Genomic DNA, 15946 nt, shown 5'->3' with positions numbered 1-15946 from the left:
TCCCCACCCCACCCCACCCCACCTCACTCCCCCGCTGCACCTCCCCCTACACCTCCCTTCTCCTCCTCCTGTCCCCCTCTGTCCCCTTCCCTGTTCCGCCACCTGCGCCATCCCGAGGAACTTCGCGTGGGCACATTAGTAAGTCCCCACCCCACCCCACCCCACCTCACTCCCCCGCTGCACCTCCCCCTACACCTCCCTTCTCCTCCTCCGGTCCCCCTCTGTCCCCTTCCCTGTTCCGCCACCTGCGCCATCCCGAGGAACTTCGCGTGGGCACATTAGTAAGAGTTAACATGTTAGCTGTAAGAGTTAACATGTTAGCTGTAAAAGTTAACATGTTATCTGTAAGAGTTAACATGTTAGCTGTAAGAGTTAACATGTTATCTGTAAGAGTCAACATGTTAGCTGTAAGAGTTAACATGTTAGCTGTAAGAGTTAACACCCGCTGGCATAAAAAAGAGGAGGGGTAAATTTGGGATTTAAGCCAGCTGACATGTCTAATCATGGGCTAACATGTCTAATCAATTGCTGGCATGAGTTGGAATCATGATGGAGGGGCCTTGGGCACATTTTTTTTCCCAAAAAAATGGGCTAAAGCACATTAAAAAAATAGGAGGGGTTGGGGCACATTGAAAGTTCAAATTTGGGGCCTAGAAGCAATTTTCCCTTATAATAATAATTTTTAATATCTTATAATCTAACTAAAAGTCATTTAATAGTAAAGAACATTCTTGTAAGCAATTATCAATCAATAATAGTAAGTTTAAAATACATAAATAGTATTTATATCTTCAAAATGCATAAATATATATTTCATGATTATAAAAATTTATCCCACGTTATTTTATCAAAACATCACACTTCACAAAATTGTTCCTATCTATCCCATTAAAATATCCCACTAGCGAAAAATTATTCCACTTTTAGGGGGTGTTAGTCAATTGGGATATTTTCATGCAAAATGAGATAATTGTTAAAGTGCAAAATGAGATAATTGTTAAAGTGGTAATGTCCCAATTGACTAACACCCCCTAACAAAACAAAAGGAAAGACAATTAAGTAACTTTGCAAGTATTCCTATCTAACATAAGTGATTGCTACAGGAACGGAGGGAGATCTTCAATCCACACCATATACCCATCATTGTGCAAACATCCCCACACGAGTTAATACGGAAAGGGAATTAACTTGGATCACGAGCTACCATCCCCACTCCAATTACTGCTCGATCTATCAAATACAACCCCATCAAAGTTTATTTTTGTTACGCCAGCAGGAAAGGTCCTCCGTTCTCTAGGAATTAATAATCTATGTACCATAATGCTAGCCTCTTATGCATTATTAAAGTCACTAATGTATTTTCATGCGATCCGTATTAACTCTTCCCCACTCATGGCTTTACCCCGATGATTAACTTCATTTTAGTTTTTTTTTTTTTTCATAATAGCCAGCACACCACTATACCTAATTGAAAAATCTTGCCGTCGGATTTTCTCACTCATTAACTTGAATTTATGCAAGTTACCTTCCCCAACCATATACAAGAGCTCACACAATACATATCCACGGACCATCGAAGAGCCTGCACCAGCAAATAAATAGCAACATTTTTAACTCTTTCCAACAATTAGTTTTTTACAACATCGATCTACTTTTTACATATTTTGACTTTAATTTATTTTTTATATAAACACTCTTTAACTCCATTCTCTTCAATCCTCTCTCTGGCAATGCTTGGTTTCTTTGTATCGAAGACAATACACCAGCAGAATTAGCTTGTGCCTAGATAGATCTCTTGAACCAAATTTCATGCTCACAGTTTGTTGTAGCCTTTGCAATATAATGTGAAAATTAATCGCAAAAAATTTGATACACCATGTAGCATACTTTCGTTGAGGATTCTCTCCCAGCTCGTCAACAGTAACAGCCCGATAAATTATCTGCAATAGCCAACATCCAGAATTCTTGAAGTTGTAAATGAACCTGCAACAATAAGGAAAAGGGACTGGGATAATCGAAAAATAAATTGGCTTCGAAAATTGGCAGATATAAGCAGAAGGAACTCCTTTTGGTTGTTTGATGACGAATGTAGGCATTGATTGAAAAAGTATCACGGCAATAGTGATATAAAAGCAGGATAAAAAAATCATATCAAAATCATCAAAATATCGCCATACAGAACTTGGCAAATATTCTACCTGAAATATCAAGTACACTTCTAGGTTAAAATTTCAAACACTTAGTGAGAGTTCTATCCACAGAAAGTTGTTGATCTTCAGTAATTCTGTTCATTACCAATTACCAATTAACTACAAAATAACAGCAAAAGAACAATGAAAAACACATTACTATAACAACAAAAAACAGCCATACCTCATCAATAATCCATGGGAAGCTCCCAATCATCATCTACTACTCTTCTTTTTCGCCCAAACTTGCGGCCTCTAGAATTCTGCCTGCTTTGACCCTGAAATGAGCGAGCACCTCGTCTTCCAAAGTCATAATATTCATCATCATAACCACCAGCTCTATCAATGTGCTGAGCATCCCAGATGCCCTGGTACACAAAATATCCTCAACGAATTATCTAAAGATGCATTTACTCCTCAAATTTTAACAAAATATCTAAAGATCCATTTACTCCTCAATTTCTAATAAAATCCGTTCATTAGACAAATTTGGCTGCAATACAAAACATGTACCTTGGTTACCCTACGTACACGAGAGGCAGCACCTTCCTCTACTGTTACAGTGTCAGATGCTACCTCAAGCACATCTTCAACAAACAAACAGTAGGTGCTTACCTGTAAGGAAGGAAAATAAAAAATCCGGAAATCTGAAACTATGATCCACCACCAATCAAAGAACAATGCCCAAAAGTAGGAATCAATTTACCAGACTAGAAGGGATAATAGAAACCCCAAAAGAATCAAGCTCAAGGGACTCCACCGCTCCTGAATTTATGTTAAATGTATACCCACGGACCTAAGGATAAGTTTAGTATATAATGTCCATAATCTGACACCGTTTGGATCCATTGAAGAAGAAGAATAATAAAGAATGCAGAGATTTTAAGTCTGAGTACTCACCTTACCGACATTGCGTCGACCTGATGTGACAACATCATATCCTACCTAACAAAACAATGCATATTAAGAATTGTCTGAGGTAGATATTAAGATTAATACAACGAAAATAAAGGGGATAGTGCCAATAGTCCCTATATAAACACAAAGCAATCACTAATTTTGTCAAATGTCTAAAGATTACCTCTTCTAGCTACAAGTCCAATAAATCTTTTTTAGTCTTTCAAATAGAATAAGTAGCCTCCCTCCTTTTATGAAATGTCTAAATAGCGGTTTCAGCTAAAAAGGTCTTTTGGGGAATAATACCATGGCAATTTGAAAGGAATAAGTTCACAATAATCAGTCTTACAAAAAATAATAGTAAGATAGAAATAACTATATGTTAATGACAATGCGAAGCAAAATTTGTTTGCTAATGAAAACATAATTGTTTTGTGATACTTCAGGATCATTTCACAAATAGAAGAAAAATGAACAAGATAATGAATCCTACTATACACATGATACTAGAATAAGACAATCGTTAGAATATATAAAAATGAATCAGATATGGTTTAGCTGTTTGTCATCCAGCAAGTAAAGTTTGAATCAGAATCTTTAAGTAGCAAGGTTTAACAATGTCATAAAAAAATAAGATCATACCAAAGTATCTAGGCCGATCATTTTAAGCTCGTTTTCCATGACGCTCTCGTCCTGAACAAGCACAACATCCCCTACCTGTAGAGAGTAGAAAGTGGAACAAGTATAAGATGTTAGACAGGCTATGATTTAGCATGTGAAAGCTTTGTCCTCAATTTTGAAACTTTGAGCTAGATGGCCAAGTAAAATGTTACAAATTGCTCACCTCTGGTTTCTTATCATTAGTTAAGCTTTCAAGCATTACTTAACTATGACAGGTTTGGTTGAAGAAAAATGATCAAACAACAATGATTCAAGTACATACTTTTTTCATACGCAAGCAAGCAGCAATTGCATCACTAAAGAAATGATTCAACTTATCAAAAGACGGTAACCTTATTAGTGCATGCAAAGACAGAAGCATAACAATATGTTTGTGAAAGATATCATATAATCTCTACTCAAAATGAGACAAATAATAATAAGGTAAATAGATATTTAAACAATTTTCACACAAATGATCCAAAATAAAACAGATGCATCGAACCTAATCAATTCAAATACCTGGCATACATCATCAAGGAGAAACTTGTCAGCATCCCCGGAGAGCAAATTGGGTCTTACTTCAACTGAAACTACTATCCACTGAAAATAAAGCTCTAATGGTCTCAAAGTCGAAATTTTGTGCTACAAAATAACATAGGGTTAATTGCAATTTAATACCGTAAAGTTTCACCGATTTTAACTTTGATAACCAAAGTTTAAATTAGCCCAAACAATACTTAAAGTTTCACCATTTTTCACTTTAATACCTTCCCTTTTGTGATATCACTATTCCAAATTTTGTTTTGCTTGTGAGTATTCTTTAATAGGGTTTTTTTTCTATAGTTTAGTTCAAAATTAAGTCATTTACTACTTGGGAAAGTAAAGAAATGAATTAATACTTTAATTTCAAATTTTCAATAGATTTAGGACCAAATAGCTGAAGGTTGAAGGAGGGCATTCAGAGGGATTTCTAAATAGTTAGGTATTTATTGGGTAAATGTAAACTTTAGGATATCAAAGTAAAAAATGGTTAACTAGCATTTAAATATCACCTAGTTTACCCTACTTTGCACTTATATAGCCTCAACTGGCTTCTGGCAGCACTTATATATCATGAAAATTTTAAAATTGGCATGTTGGTACCTTCTATTATGCAACCGTGAGAATATTCCTTCAAACTTTTTCAGTGATGCTTGCATGCTAATTCTTGAACTGTTTTACATTCAATTTTTGTTGAATTTACTATAGACCTAATCTACTTCTATTTTAAAAAAATAATCATGGTAGATCTAAAACAGAATTTGAGTAGGTTCCATAGTAAAGTCAACAAACAATTATGGCTTTCAATCTAAAAAGTAGCATATAAGTGTCACAAGGGAGTGTTCAAGGGAAATATTCTCGCGTTTGAATAACAGAAGGCACTAAAAAGTGCCAATTTTAAAAACTTCAGGGCATACAAGTGGACCAAAAACAAGTGTCTGTATATTTATACAAGTGCACAGTAGGGGAAACTATGAGGTATTTAAATGCTAATTATAAAGAGAAAAAAAAACTTCAGGGTATTAAGGTGCAATCAACCCAATGACATAATCAAAATATCCAAAACATCATCTTTACCGAGCTAGTATCGACCCAGAGCTGAGAAACGAACCCCAAACTCCGAGCAGTCTCAACGCTGATCACTTGCTTCGCCAACAAGCTCGATCTCCTCATCATCTGCCTCCTCCCGCCTCTTCTACTTCTCAGTCCCCCATCGCCGCCATTTCCCAAGCCCTCGACTGGAAGCAGCTCGTCCTCTTTCTCGAGCTCCCGCTTCAGCTCGAGGAAATCGAAGGTAGAGGATCTCTGCTGCTCCTTATCGTCTCGGGAAGGATCATCGATTGGAGAATCGTTGTTGTTTTCTGAGCAGGCGGATCTAGGGTTTCGTTGAGGGGTTTTGTTGATGGAAAGATTGAATCTTTGGTGGGGGTTTTGGGGGAATTTTGAGGGTTGAGGTTGGAATTGGGAACGGAATTTAAATGACAATGAGGGAAGAGTAGCGCAATCGCACATTGATATTGCTGCCGAGGAAATGAAACGAAGGGGAAGGAGAGGATGCCGGCGCCTGTGACTGTCAGTTGAGTTTGATGCGATAAAAAAGAAAGGGATAAATTGAGGAGTTATCGGCAAGACCCCTAAAGTTTGGGATGGCTCATAAAACTCCATAGACTTCCATTTTTCTCCCTATGAATATCAACGATGTTGATGGCGTCCATGGAAACTATTTTGATTTCGATTTCATAGCTTATTGATCTTATCAAGACTCTTTCAGTTGGAAATTTTGATAATTTAAGGGTTTTGTTGAGACACCCCAATCTTCAACAGGTTTAGTAAAATAAAAAGGTGTTGCGGGAAACAACCCCATGAACTTTGTTGGGCAAAAAAAACTTAGTTGTTTCTTAAAAAAATATTACTTGCCCTATTTCCTCAATTGCTTATATGGCACAATATGTGTCACATTCACTTCCTAATATTTTGTTTCGATTACTCTTCCTTCAGAAGTGAGTGAAAATTGAGGTGAGATCAACATGTAGGGTTGTCCATTTCGGCCCAAGGCCAGGGCCCGAGCTCGAGCCCGGCCCGACGAAGAAGATGGCCGGGGTTGGGTAGCTCGGGTTCAGGTATGGTCTGGTCTCAGGCCCGAACCCGACGGAGGAATTTGGATCGAGCTGAGTTGGCCAAGCCCGTGGCCTAACGGTCACAAATGATGACTGTTGGACTGGTCGCACCGGTCTGACCAAAATAGCATATAACAACTATTTTTGGTCTTTTGACCAAAATATCCCAAAAATGGTCAAAAAGACCAAAATTTGAGGATATTTTGGTCATTTGGCTAGCAATTACCTCTATAAAAAGAGGGGGTTTTCATTTGTCTTTCTCATCCAAAACTCTTCTACTTTTCTTTATTACTCTATTATACTCTCTTATTCTCTCTTTCACTCTCTAATTCTCCAATCAAATGGCTTCCTCCTCCGATTATCAATGATAAGTTTCAACTCCTGATAGTGAAATGAGTCCTACTCTTACTACACCTATACCTACAGCTACTACTCCTATCGATATTGATCCCGAATCTGATGGCGATGATCCTACACCTATAGCTCCTAAAAAGTTGTGATCCAATGTGTGAAAATTTTTTTAAAAGATAGAAGTCACCAATGATCAACACGGTAAACTTCTCACCCATAAGGCTAAATGTGCATTGTGTGGCCATATTTTCCAAGCTCATCATAAAAAGCGATATCAACCACCTCAAACGCCATTTAGAAAAGCACAATAGAGCTCAAGCGACAACGTCTCAAGGAAACATTTGTTAGTCTCTACTCTCCCAATCATCAACCTCCAATAGCCTCGGTTCTTAGAGCTATGACGCAATTAAAACCAGGAAATGCGTTATCATGTTTATTGTTCTTAAAAACATTCCTTTTAAATTAGTAGAAGATAATGAATTTGAGGATATGATTAGAGATAATTTTCATCCCTCATTTAAAAAAATTTCTCCTCAATATTGTCAATGTGATATTTTGAAATACTATCACAAGGAATAAACAAAATTAATTTTTTATTTTTAAAATTTAAATTATAAATTTTCTTTAACTTATGATATTTAGACATCTAGTGCACAAACTGATTATTTATGTATCACAGCACACTAGATTGATAATAGTTGGCAAATGTTTAAATGAGTTGTTTTTTTATTACATTTGAAGATTTCATATATCAGTGTTAATATTGCAAATTTAATAATAGAAGAACTTTTAAAATTAAAAATTTCTGAAAATAATATTTTCTCTTTCGCTAGATAAATGTAGCTGTAGATCATATCAAATAATATTTGTTATTGTCAGTCATGGTGATATTTTTCATATTAGATGCATGTGTTATATTTTAATTTAATTATTCAAAGTACATATAATAAAATTAAACTCATAATAGAAAAAGTTAGGGTTATAGCTTATGTTGATAATGCTTCTGAACAAAGACTTAAAAGATGAAAACAATTATGTAAAAGAAAAAAAATTGAAATCCAAGTTAATTCTAAATGATGTTGATCATAGGTGGAATTCCACTTATGCAATGATACTGTAGCAATAGAATATAAAGAAATTATAAATAATATTATTGTTTTCTATGCTTCTAGTTCTAGTTCACGTAGTATGTATGGAATAGATGATGAAGATTTGACAATTATATATAGTGTAAAAGTGATATTATAAGTGATATTATAAGTTTTTTTATAAAGCTACTATAGGTTCGGTGAGGGAACTTTCCCATGATCCTTCGGACCATAGATGGTGAGGGAACTTTCCCATGATCCTTCGGACCATAGATATCAAACCCTGAGACGTGACTAAAACACATCCCTCAACAATGCATGACCTCGAATATTCTATGAAATTAGATTCGTGTGAGTGCTCACTAAGGGAGTCGAGTCCGAGGCCTCGGAGTGGTACTCATAGTCCGTGGCTAAGGGTACCTTGAATATTTTTCTCTAATTCTTTATTCTCTCCCTCTGATTAATTTTAGTTATGATGCAATTGCCAAATCTTTCGGACGCAAAATTTATATGAACGGCGAATGATGCAAAACTATTGCTACTTTAATAAATGTACATTCGATTTCAGCAGCAAAGCTCCATTTTGTTTCCTCTCGAGGATAAGGATCCTGACGCAACTTCCATCCAAAGAAGAATATTCCCTTTCAAATTTGTTATGGAATATTCGAAAGTATTTTTATTCTCACACAACAAATTAAAAAAGTAATGCAATTATCAATGGCCTCGGTTAATTCCATTGAGGGCCGAATGAGAAGCGGGGCACCGAGCATGGCGTTAGTGGGTCCCATTAACTTAATAAATTTTATGATTAATTAACTAACCTTATTTTTTTTTATTAATTTGTCAAGGGGTGTTTGTTTAATTTTTTTTTGGGATGCGGCGTGGATTTTAAGTTTTGGGATGTAAAAAGAGATTTTTTGGGTTTTAAAATTCTATAAAAATTATTTGTTTTAAAATAAGTTTTAAGATATTAAATCCCTAAATAATAAAAAAATAAAATATTTAAGGATTTGTAAAATCTTCTTTTTCATGTGGGATGTGATTTAGATTTCAAAAGATTTATACAAATTATGAATTTCAAATTCTAAAAAGTTAAAAAAAAACAAAAATATTATAAATTATAGTATTCCAAACAAAATTTTAGAAATCGTAACCCATTAGATTTTAAATGATTCGAAACAAACACGCTATTTAAGGATCCGTCCATCCGAAGCGCCCGCCAACTTGTGCCGCTCCAGGAACGCGAAACCAATCCAGCCAATCGTTTGTCGCCACGTGCCACGCGCAGCACGAGCCTCATTTTCGCGTGAACTCTTTCTCCCGATATCATAAAGATGCAAAAATTAGGGAATTAAATTAGTCGAGAAATCGCTCCGGTTCCCCCAAATCAAATCGCCGCTCTCTCAAAAGGTGAGCACAAATTGTTCCCAATTTCTGGTTGTAGTGTATTTTTTCTTAAGGATTCGGGCGTTAATTTGATCCGGATCTTGGTTGCTTAGGGCGATTTTGATTCGATTTTAGGGACATTCGTTATTTCTTTGGTTTTTTTCTTGTGTGGCAATTCACGTGGATTTTGGTTTCGATTCTTTGATCTGACGCGATTTTGTTGTGCAGTTTGTTATCATCTGTTAGCATTTGCCCTAAATTTTGTTCTTGCTTGATTCGGGTAGATCTGTAGATTTGTTAGGTTTTGGTATTTAATGTTCAATTTGTGGAATTTTTTTTTTTGGGATTTCGAAGAAGATGGAGGAGTTTTGAGAGGGTTTTCTTGAAGAGAATTTCTACATGGATTTGATTTACTGGGTGAATTTGGCACATAAATTGGGGCTTCGGAGTGTAGTTGGTTAATAAAGAGATTGGACTCGGCCAGTAGTTTATATTTTTTATTTATCACCTGTAAGAGCTGCTGACAAATTTCATTGGATATTGTTAGTTTTAGTTAAGTTTCTTATCTATAGTTTGAACTTAGTCTTGGGAACTTGTTTACAAATATGGATATTCTGAAAGAATATGTATTTTGCACATGGTAATGCATTTACTGAGATAGAGGGATCAATGAATGCTGTAAAGGAGATCGAAATGTTGTTATTTAAGTTTGAGATTTTGCAATTTGTCAGCTGCATGGGATCTTAGAAGCATTAACCTTTCCGCTTTTGCTATTCTATTGCTTAGCTTTGCATCTGTGCATTCCAGTTTACTTTTGGTCCATCAGATATTTAATTGTGGGTGCAAAAGCTTATATTTCCACTTTTTATGCTTTGCGTGATTGATTAAATGACTCCTGTTGTGAACTCAATTATCCAATTATATTTACTAAGTACTACTTATAAGTTCATCCATTGCATGCACTACTGAAGATGCAAATTAGATTAATTGTATATTTCAGTTTGAAGCTTTATTTGGAACTTTCATCTTTGAATCACTTTGCCACGTCAATCTTCCGACAACAACACAATTGCAACAACAAATACTTTATGCACAAAATTGATGTGCATGGACCATGTCTACTTTTTCTTATCTTCCTCATTGGTTTACGGTCTTTTCCGCAAGAATTTAATATTATCTATATATGCTTCTCTTACTCATGATCCATAACTAACATTTAGTTTCTTCAACTAATTTCTTAATTTTCACATTCAGTTACTCAAAACACCTTGACTTTGTGCTTATCTGTTCACTGAACAACAATATGTTAATAAATAGTGTGGGATCATTTGTCATAGTTAGCAGCTCTGTTTCAAGTTCATCATCAATATCGACAGAATATAACCTTTAGGCCTGTCATCTGGGAACTTGTTTGGAAATACCGTAATGAAAGGAATATAGGAGTTTGTGCTAGTTACTTGACCAAACATGTCAGCCAGTTCCTATAGAAGCTATCACTAAAATACCCCTAGAAGTGGATAGGGCTAAGCAGAGCGAAAAGGGTCTTCCATGAGATGGGAAATGAAAACTTTTAGCACATATTTCTCTTCTTTCTTGCAATATCCTGTTGCATAATGATGCAAATAAAGTTTCATTCTCTGTACTGTTTGCATCAATATCTCAATGTACATTTACATTAATATCTCGTAATATAGACCGTGATTATTGTTATATGTTGATTTTGTATTTAATTTTTAGTGCAGCTTATGTAGTTCTAAGTTTGAATATAGAATATGTTTGCTTTTTTATTTCTTACTCTTCTTTATTTTTCTCTTTGTTGCATTTATATGGCTAGCATTGACTCTTTCATTGTGCATCCTGTTTCATTTCTCATTTGCTTGGTGTTGACTTTTTGGAAATCTCTGAAACAAAGACTTTGCTGCTGTTTTGAGTTTATTGTTTTAGCATTTATGCTAGATATAAACCAGTTTATTACTGGAGCTGCTTAAACAAGCAAATAACACAGTTTTGTCCTTGGTAATTACACTAGAACTTTTTATGTTTGACAACTATAAGGAACTATTAGATTAGGGAAGATATTTAACTTAATTACACTAAAACCATCTTCCCTCTCATTTAGTTAAACCACAAAGAAGGAATAAAATATGTTCGGACCACTTTAAGCGGTTTAAGGCGAAACAATGTCTTTACATGTTTAGCTGGAATGATGCGTGATTGAGACCAGTTAAAACCAGCTTCACATTTAGCAGTCAAGGCTATAAGGTTTGGGACATTCCATTTGCTTTGAAACACTTGGTGTAAGGTGATGAAATATAGGGTTCATGTGGATTTACTTGCTGTGGGTGTATGTTTTAATCGTGTTGAATTTTAAATAAGGGATCCCACTGTGTTAGTATGTTATCTTTTTGATACTTCTAAATATTAGAGATTTAGGCTGTTGTGGTTCATTAATAAACTGTACTTCTCTGTTGTTATATGATTGGTAATTGAGCCTTGACTGTTTGTGAATGGCACTAACATGTGGACTTTTACCAACAGTTTAGACAACCTGATCTTCATGAGTTCAAGAAGCTCGGTGGCATCTAGTGTTTCCTGTGTTTCGGGAAACAAGGGCAAGTTCTCAGTTTTTGCTCTCCCAGGATTTCTGGGAGGTTCTGTTGTCTGTGTAAACTTCCAGTTATTCAAGGCCATTGTCAGAATTCCTTCTTCATCCGTTATCTTGGAGATTTGTGGAGGGAGCGGGCCTTAGCTGGAAACTTCTTCTTTCTTTTAACAAAGTTTTTGCGATTTTCTGAGTACTCTGTGGCCCATGGTTTCTCCCCAGATATCGGGTCTGAACAAGACAAGGAACCAGAAAGCTTTCAATAAACAATTGCTTCTTCCCATGGGCCCACCCGATGTTATTCCTTCTGAGAGTGTGGAATTCGATTTCTCTGATGTTTTTGGCCCATCGCCAACTCAAACCTCAATTGAGGTGAATGTGGTGACTTCCGATAGTTCTGTAGCTGCTGCTTCAGAAGACATAGTTTACAATGAACCTGTGGTGATTTTGAGCCGGTCACATTCTCTGGTCGGACCCACAGCACTTGTATGCCAATCTCCACGGCTCCGCATACACACATTGCATGAGACTGATTTAGAGCTCATAGAGTGTCCCTCTGGAGGAGAAGGGAAACAGGAGAGACCATCTTCATGCACTGCTGGAGAGCATGAAGAGACATCTCAGTCTGAGAATGTTGAAAGTGTGGGACTTGATGATTTTGATTTCTTGAAGGTTGTCGGCCAAGGGGCATTTGGAAAAGTGTTTCAGGTGATGAAAAAAGGAACATCAGAAGTATATGCGATGAAGGTCGTAAGAAAGGATAAGATTATAGAGAAGAATCACTTTGAATACATGAAAGCTGAGAGGGATATATTGACAAAAGTTGACCACCCCTTCATTGTTCAGCTCAGATACTCTTTCCAGGTATGCCATTCATTTGGAAATTTACTTCGTGTTTATTGACTTTAAAAACTTGTTCTATGTGTATCAGTTTGGGTATAGATATAGTCAATGATATTTTGTTGATGTGATAACTACAACCATAACAATTCAAACAAGTAAGCACACATGCATTTCGACTTGGACTTGTAAATTTGTATACACATCTAGATGTACAAAACCAAAGCCCCTTGACATACTTTTGTATCATTTTTGCTACTGTTTTTGACGTTGTTAAGCAATACAATTAGTTAGATCATAGTACAGATGGAATATTATGCAAATATGTCTGAAGGAAATATTGCATGATTATCGATCACTCCTTACTAGTTTGGATACTGTGAAATCTTTATCGTCATAGTGCCTAACTTTGAACCTTGTAATTCATACGAGTCCTTGGGGGAACTACCTGATAACTTTGTACTTGTATTTGTGGCCTTGCTAACTGTTGTTAATTAATCCAGCAGCTTGGTTATACATGTTACATTTTTAGGATACATTTATCTAGGATATACTTCTCTTTACAAGTTTATGCGGGCTCTAGGCCTAATACTGTGCTTGTCATTAAACATTTATCCTAAGCACTTCAGATAACCATTACACTAGTATTAAATTGCGATAAACTCTTGGAACATGTTCAATCCTAATGCTCGTCTCTATGCCATAACTAATTGGCCCAACAAGCTCGCATGAAGTTGAAAGATTTATGATTTTAGTATGGGTGTAAAAGAATCTGTTGCTGGATTTTTGTCCAAACCGGAGAGCAGTCACTGGTATTAAGTTGGGATCTTACCCTTATTGTTGTCGTCGTCATCGTCGTCGTCATCGTCGTCGTCGGTCGTTCACTCGTTCATTTTGACGAACGCTGCCAGTCACATAGTTAGCAGGATCCATACCCTGGTCTCCTCTCTCATGAGACACAAGACGCTTTACTACTGGAATTTTTACAGTTTCAGTGATTCTTACTATTAGATTTGTTTTGGTTATGCAGACAAAGTATCGATTGTACCTTGTGCTAGATTTTGTCAATGGTGGACACCTTTTCTTTCAGCTATATCATCAAGGATTATTCAGGTGGTTATATTACTTTTCTGCCTCTGTTCACTCTTTCGGATCAGTTGTCATATGCAATTGCTATTCTTTCTTCTATACTAATTTATGCTAAGTGTCTCAGAGAGGATTTGGCACGTATTTACACTGCTGAAATAGTGTCTGCTGTTTCCCACCTTCATGCAAATGGAATAATGCATAGGGACCTCAAACCTGAGAACATCCTTCTTGATGCTGATGGCCATGTAAAGTCCTATTATTTTATCATGTGTTTGTTACTTTCCAAGTACAACTGTTAATTCCTTGATGCATATTTTTCATTTTATAATCAGGTCATGCTGACTGACTTTGGTCTAGCAAAAGAATTCGAGGAAAACACTAGATCAAACTCCATGTGTGGGACAGTTGAGTACATGGCACCTGAAATAGTTCTTGGAAGGGGCCATGATAAAGCTGCTGATTGGTGGAGTGTAGGAATCCTGCTGTTTGAAATGCTGACTGGAAAGGTCAGTTTCTTTTCTATAGACAAACGTATGCCTAGGGTTTTGATCCATATATATGTTAATCAGGCACAGGTTTAAGCCCCCTTATCTTGTGTTCTAACACAGACATCTCATTGCCTGCGATTTTGTAAATAATCATCATCGTTTCTATTGTTTGTTTGTCTGCTATCACATTTCCAGCCTCCTTTCATTGGTGGCAATCGGGACAAAATTCAGCAGAAAATCGTGAAGGATAAGATAAAGCTGCCCGCTTACTTATCCAGTGAGGCTCACTCACTATTGAAAGGGGTAGGTCTACTTCATGACTTGTTCTTCATTTGGTATGTATATGATCATCATATGAGGAATGAGAAAAGAAGGGAGAACTTAGTCCCTATCTATTTCCATGCTTGCAGTTATTACAGAAAGAAGCAAGCAGGCGTCTGGGCAGTGGACCTGCTGGCAGTAACGAAATAAAGAACCATAAGTGGTTCAAGTCTATCAACTGGAGGAAACTGGAAGCTCGAGAAATCCAGCCAAGCTTCCGTCCAAATGTAGCAGGCAAGATTTGCGTGGCTAACTTTGAAGAGAAATGGACGAGCATGCCATTGACAGTCTCTCCTGTGGCAAGTCCAGTTGGGGGAAGTAATTTCAATGGATTTACATACGTGAATCCTTCTGTTTTTCTTCAGAAGCCCAGTCCTCTCTCTTCTGAACCCGAGTCCTCTTAGCTGAGAACGTCCATTGGTCAACTCGTTGATCGGCTTGCATGCTAGGGGATTGGAGATGTATGAACGATACCTCCCGCTTTATTTTTAATTTCTTTTAGTTTGTTTTGCTGTTATAACCAAGAAAGCATGTAATTGATGACTTTGCAAATCTTTTAATGGAATTCAGTTTATTTACGACATCTGTGTTATGCGTGTTTTTTTTTTTTAAGTTTGGATTCCCTCTCCTTTATATTTCAGATTCTTTGCCTAGAGAAGGGAAATTTGCTTTAAACCCATTCGTTTCTAAAGCTAGTCATAGTTTGACTAGTTAGCAGCCATTATGCAGTAGAGAGTTTACCTTCTCAATGATAATTACGCGGCATTTTATCGAGTGACTTCAATTTTGGAATTTATCCCAAGTTAAAAGGGGAAGTAAATTTAATTTATTGAGGTACGATGTTAGTTATATATATCCTGGCGATGAATCACAATTCCTGCAAAGATTATTTTGTGGGATACTTGTGGTTCACAAAAAAAAAAAATGTTTCGTGGCAATAATAATATCCAAACACAACGAAAATATTGCATTCAGGGAGACATTTATTATTTCATAATACGACAGCTCATACAATTAGGACATGAGATCATATAGCACAGTCCAAAACTCAAAACAGAACGAGGCAAGCTCCGAAACAACACGTAGCTTGCATCTAAACCACGGACTGACTCTAATAAAACACAAGAGTTTATAATTTTGTTCAACACAACACGCAACCAAATCAACCGTCATCAAGCCGTCTCCGCTTGACGCCCTTCGAGGATCTTATCGTCCCCAGAGATCTCCTCCAGCGACTTCCCCTTCGTCTCCGGCACCAGAAACGTAAACAAAAACCCCAGAAAGTTGACCACCGCGAGCGCGATGATCACCTTCTTAATCTGCCCATCTTTCTGATCCAGCGTCAACCTCTGCACGAAGAACGCCCCCACGATCG

The 15946-nt window shown here is 36.6% G+C and overlaps 2 protein-coding genes across 5 annotated transcripts; one reads left to right on the top strand and one right to left on the bottom strand.

Moving 5' to 3' along the window:
• Nucleotides 1579-5979, bottom strand: LOC109849465. 4 transcript variants are annotated; one of them, XM_020419300.1, is made up of 8 exons: nucleotides 5367-5979; nucleotides 4269-4391; nucleotides 3729-3803; nucleotides 3090-3134; nucleotides 2896-2985; nucleotides 2703-2804; nucleotides 2374-2557; nucleotides 1579-1940 (listed from the first exon to the last, which is right to left on the bottom strand). In XM_020419300.1, the coding sequence occupies exons 1-7, from the start codon at nucleotides 5952-5954 to the stop codon at nucleotides 2378-2380; spliced, it is 1203 nt and encodes a 400-aa protein (XP_020274889.1). In that variant the 5' UTR covers nucleotides 5955-5979; the 3' UTR covers nucleotides 1579-1940; nucleotides 2374-2377. The 4 variants fall into 4 exon arrangements, with proteins under 4 accessions (XP_020274889.1, XP_020274888.1, XP_020274890.1 ...); XM_020419299.1 differs by having other exon boundaries at nucleotides 1579-1983; nucleotides 5367-5976; XM_020419301.1 differs by having other exon boundaries at nucleotides 1579-1983; nucleotides 4269-4349; nucleotides 5367-5971.
• LOC109848765 (serine/threonine-protein kinase AtPK2/AtPK19-like) lies at nucleotides 9112-15154 on the top strand. The gene is made up of 7 exons (XM_020418421.1): nucleotides 9112-9255; nucleotides 11770-12697; nucleotides 13704-13786; nucleotides 13887-14007; nucleotides 14095-14268; nucleotides 14446-14553; nucleotides 14661-15154. The coding sequence occupies exons 2-7, from the start codon at nucleotides 12041-12043 to the stop codon at nucleotides 14973-14975; spliced, it is 1458 nt and encodes a 485-aa protein (XP_020274010.1). The 5' UTR covers nucleotides 9112-9255; nucleotides 11770-12040; the 3' UTR covers nucleotides 14976-15154.

Source organism: Asparagus officinalis, chromosome 7, assembly GCF_001876935.1.
Source record: "Asparagus officinalis chromosome 7, Aspof.V1, whole genome shotgun sequence".
NCBI lineage: Eukaryota > Viridiplantae > Streptophyta > Magnoliopsida > Asparagales > Asparagaceae > Asparagus > Asparagus officinalis.
This window is presented reverse-complemented; position numbering and strand designations above follow the sequence as displayed.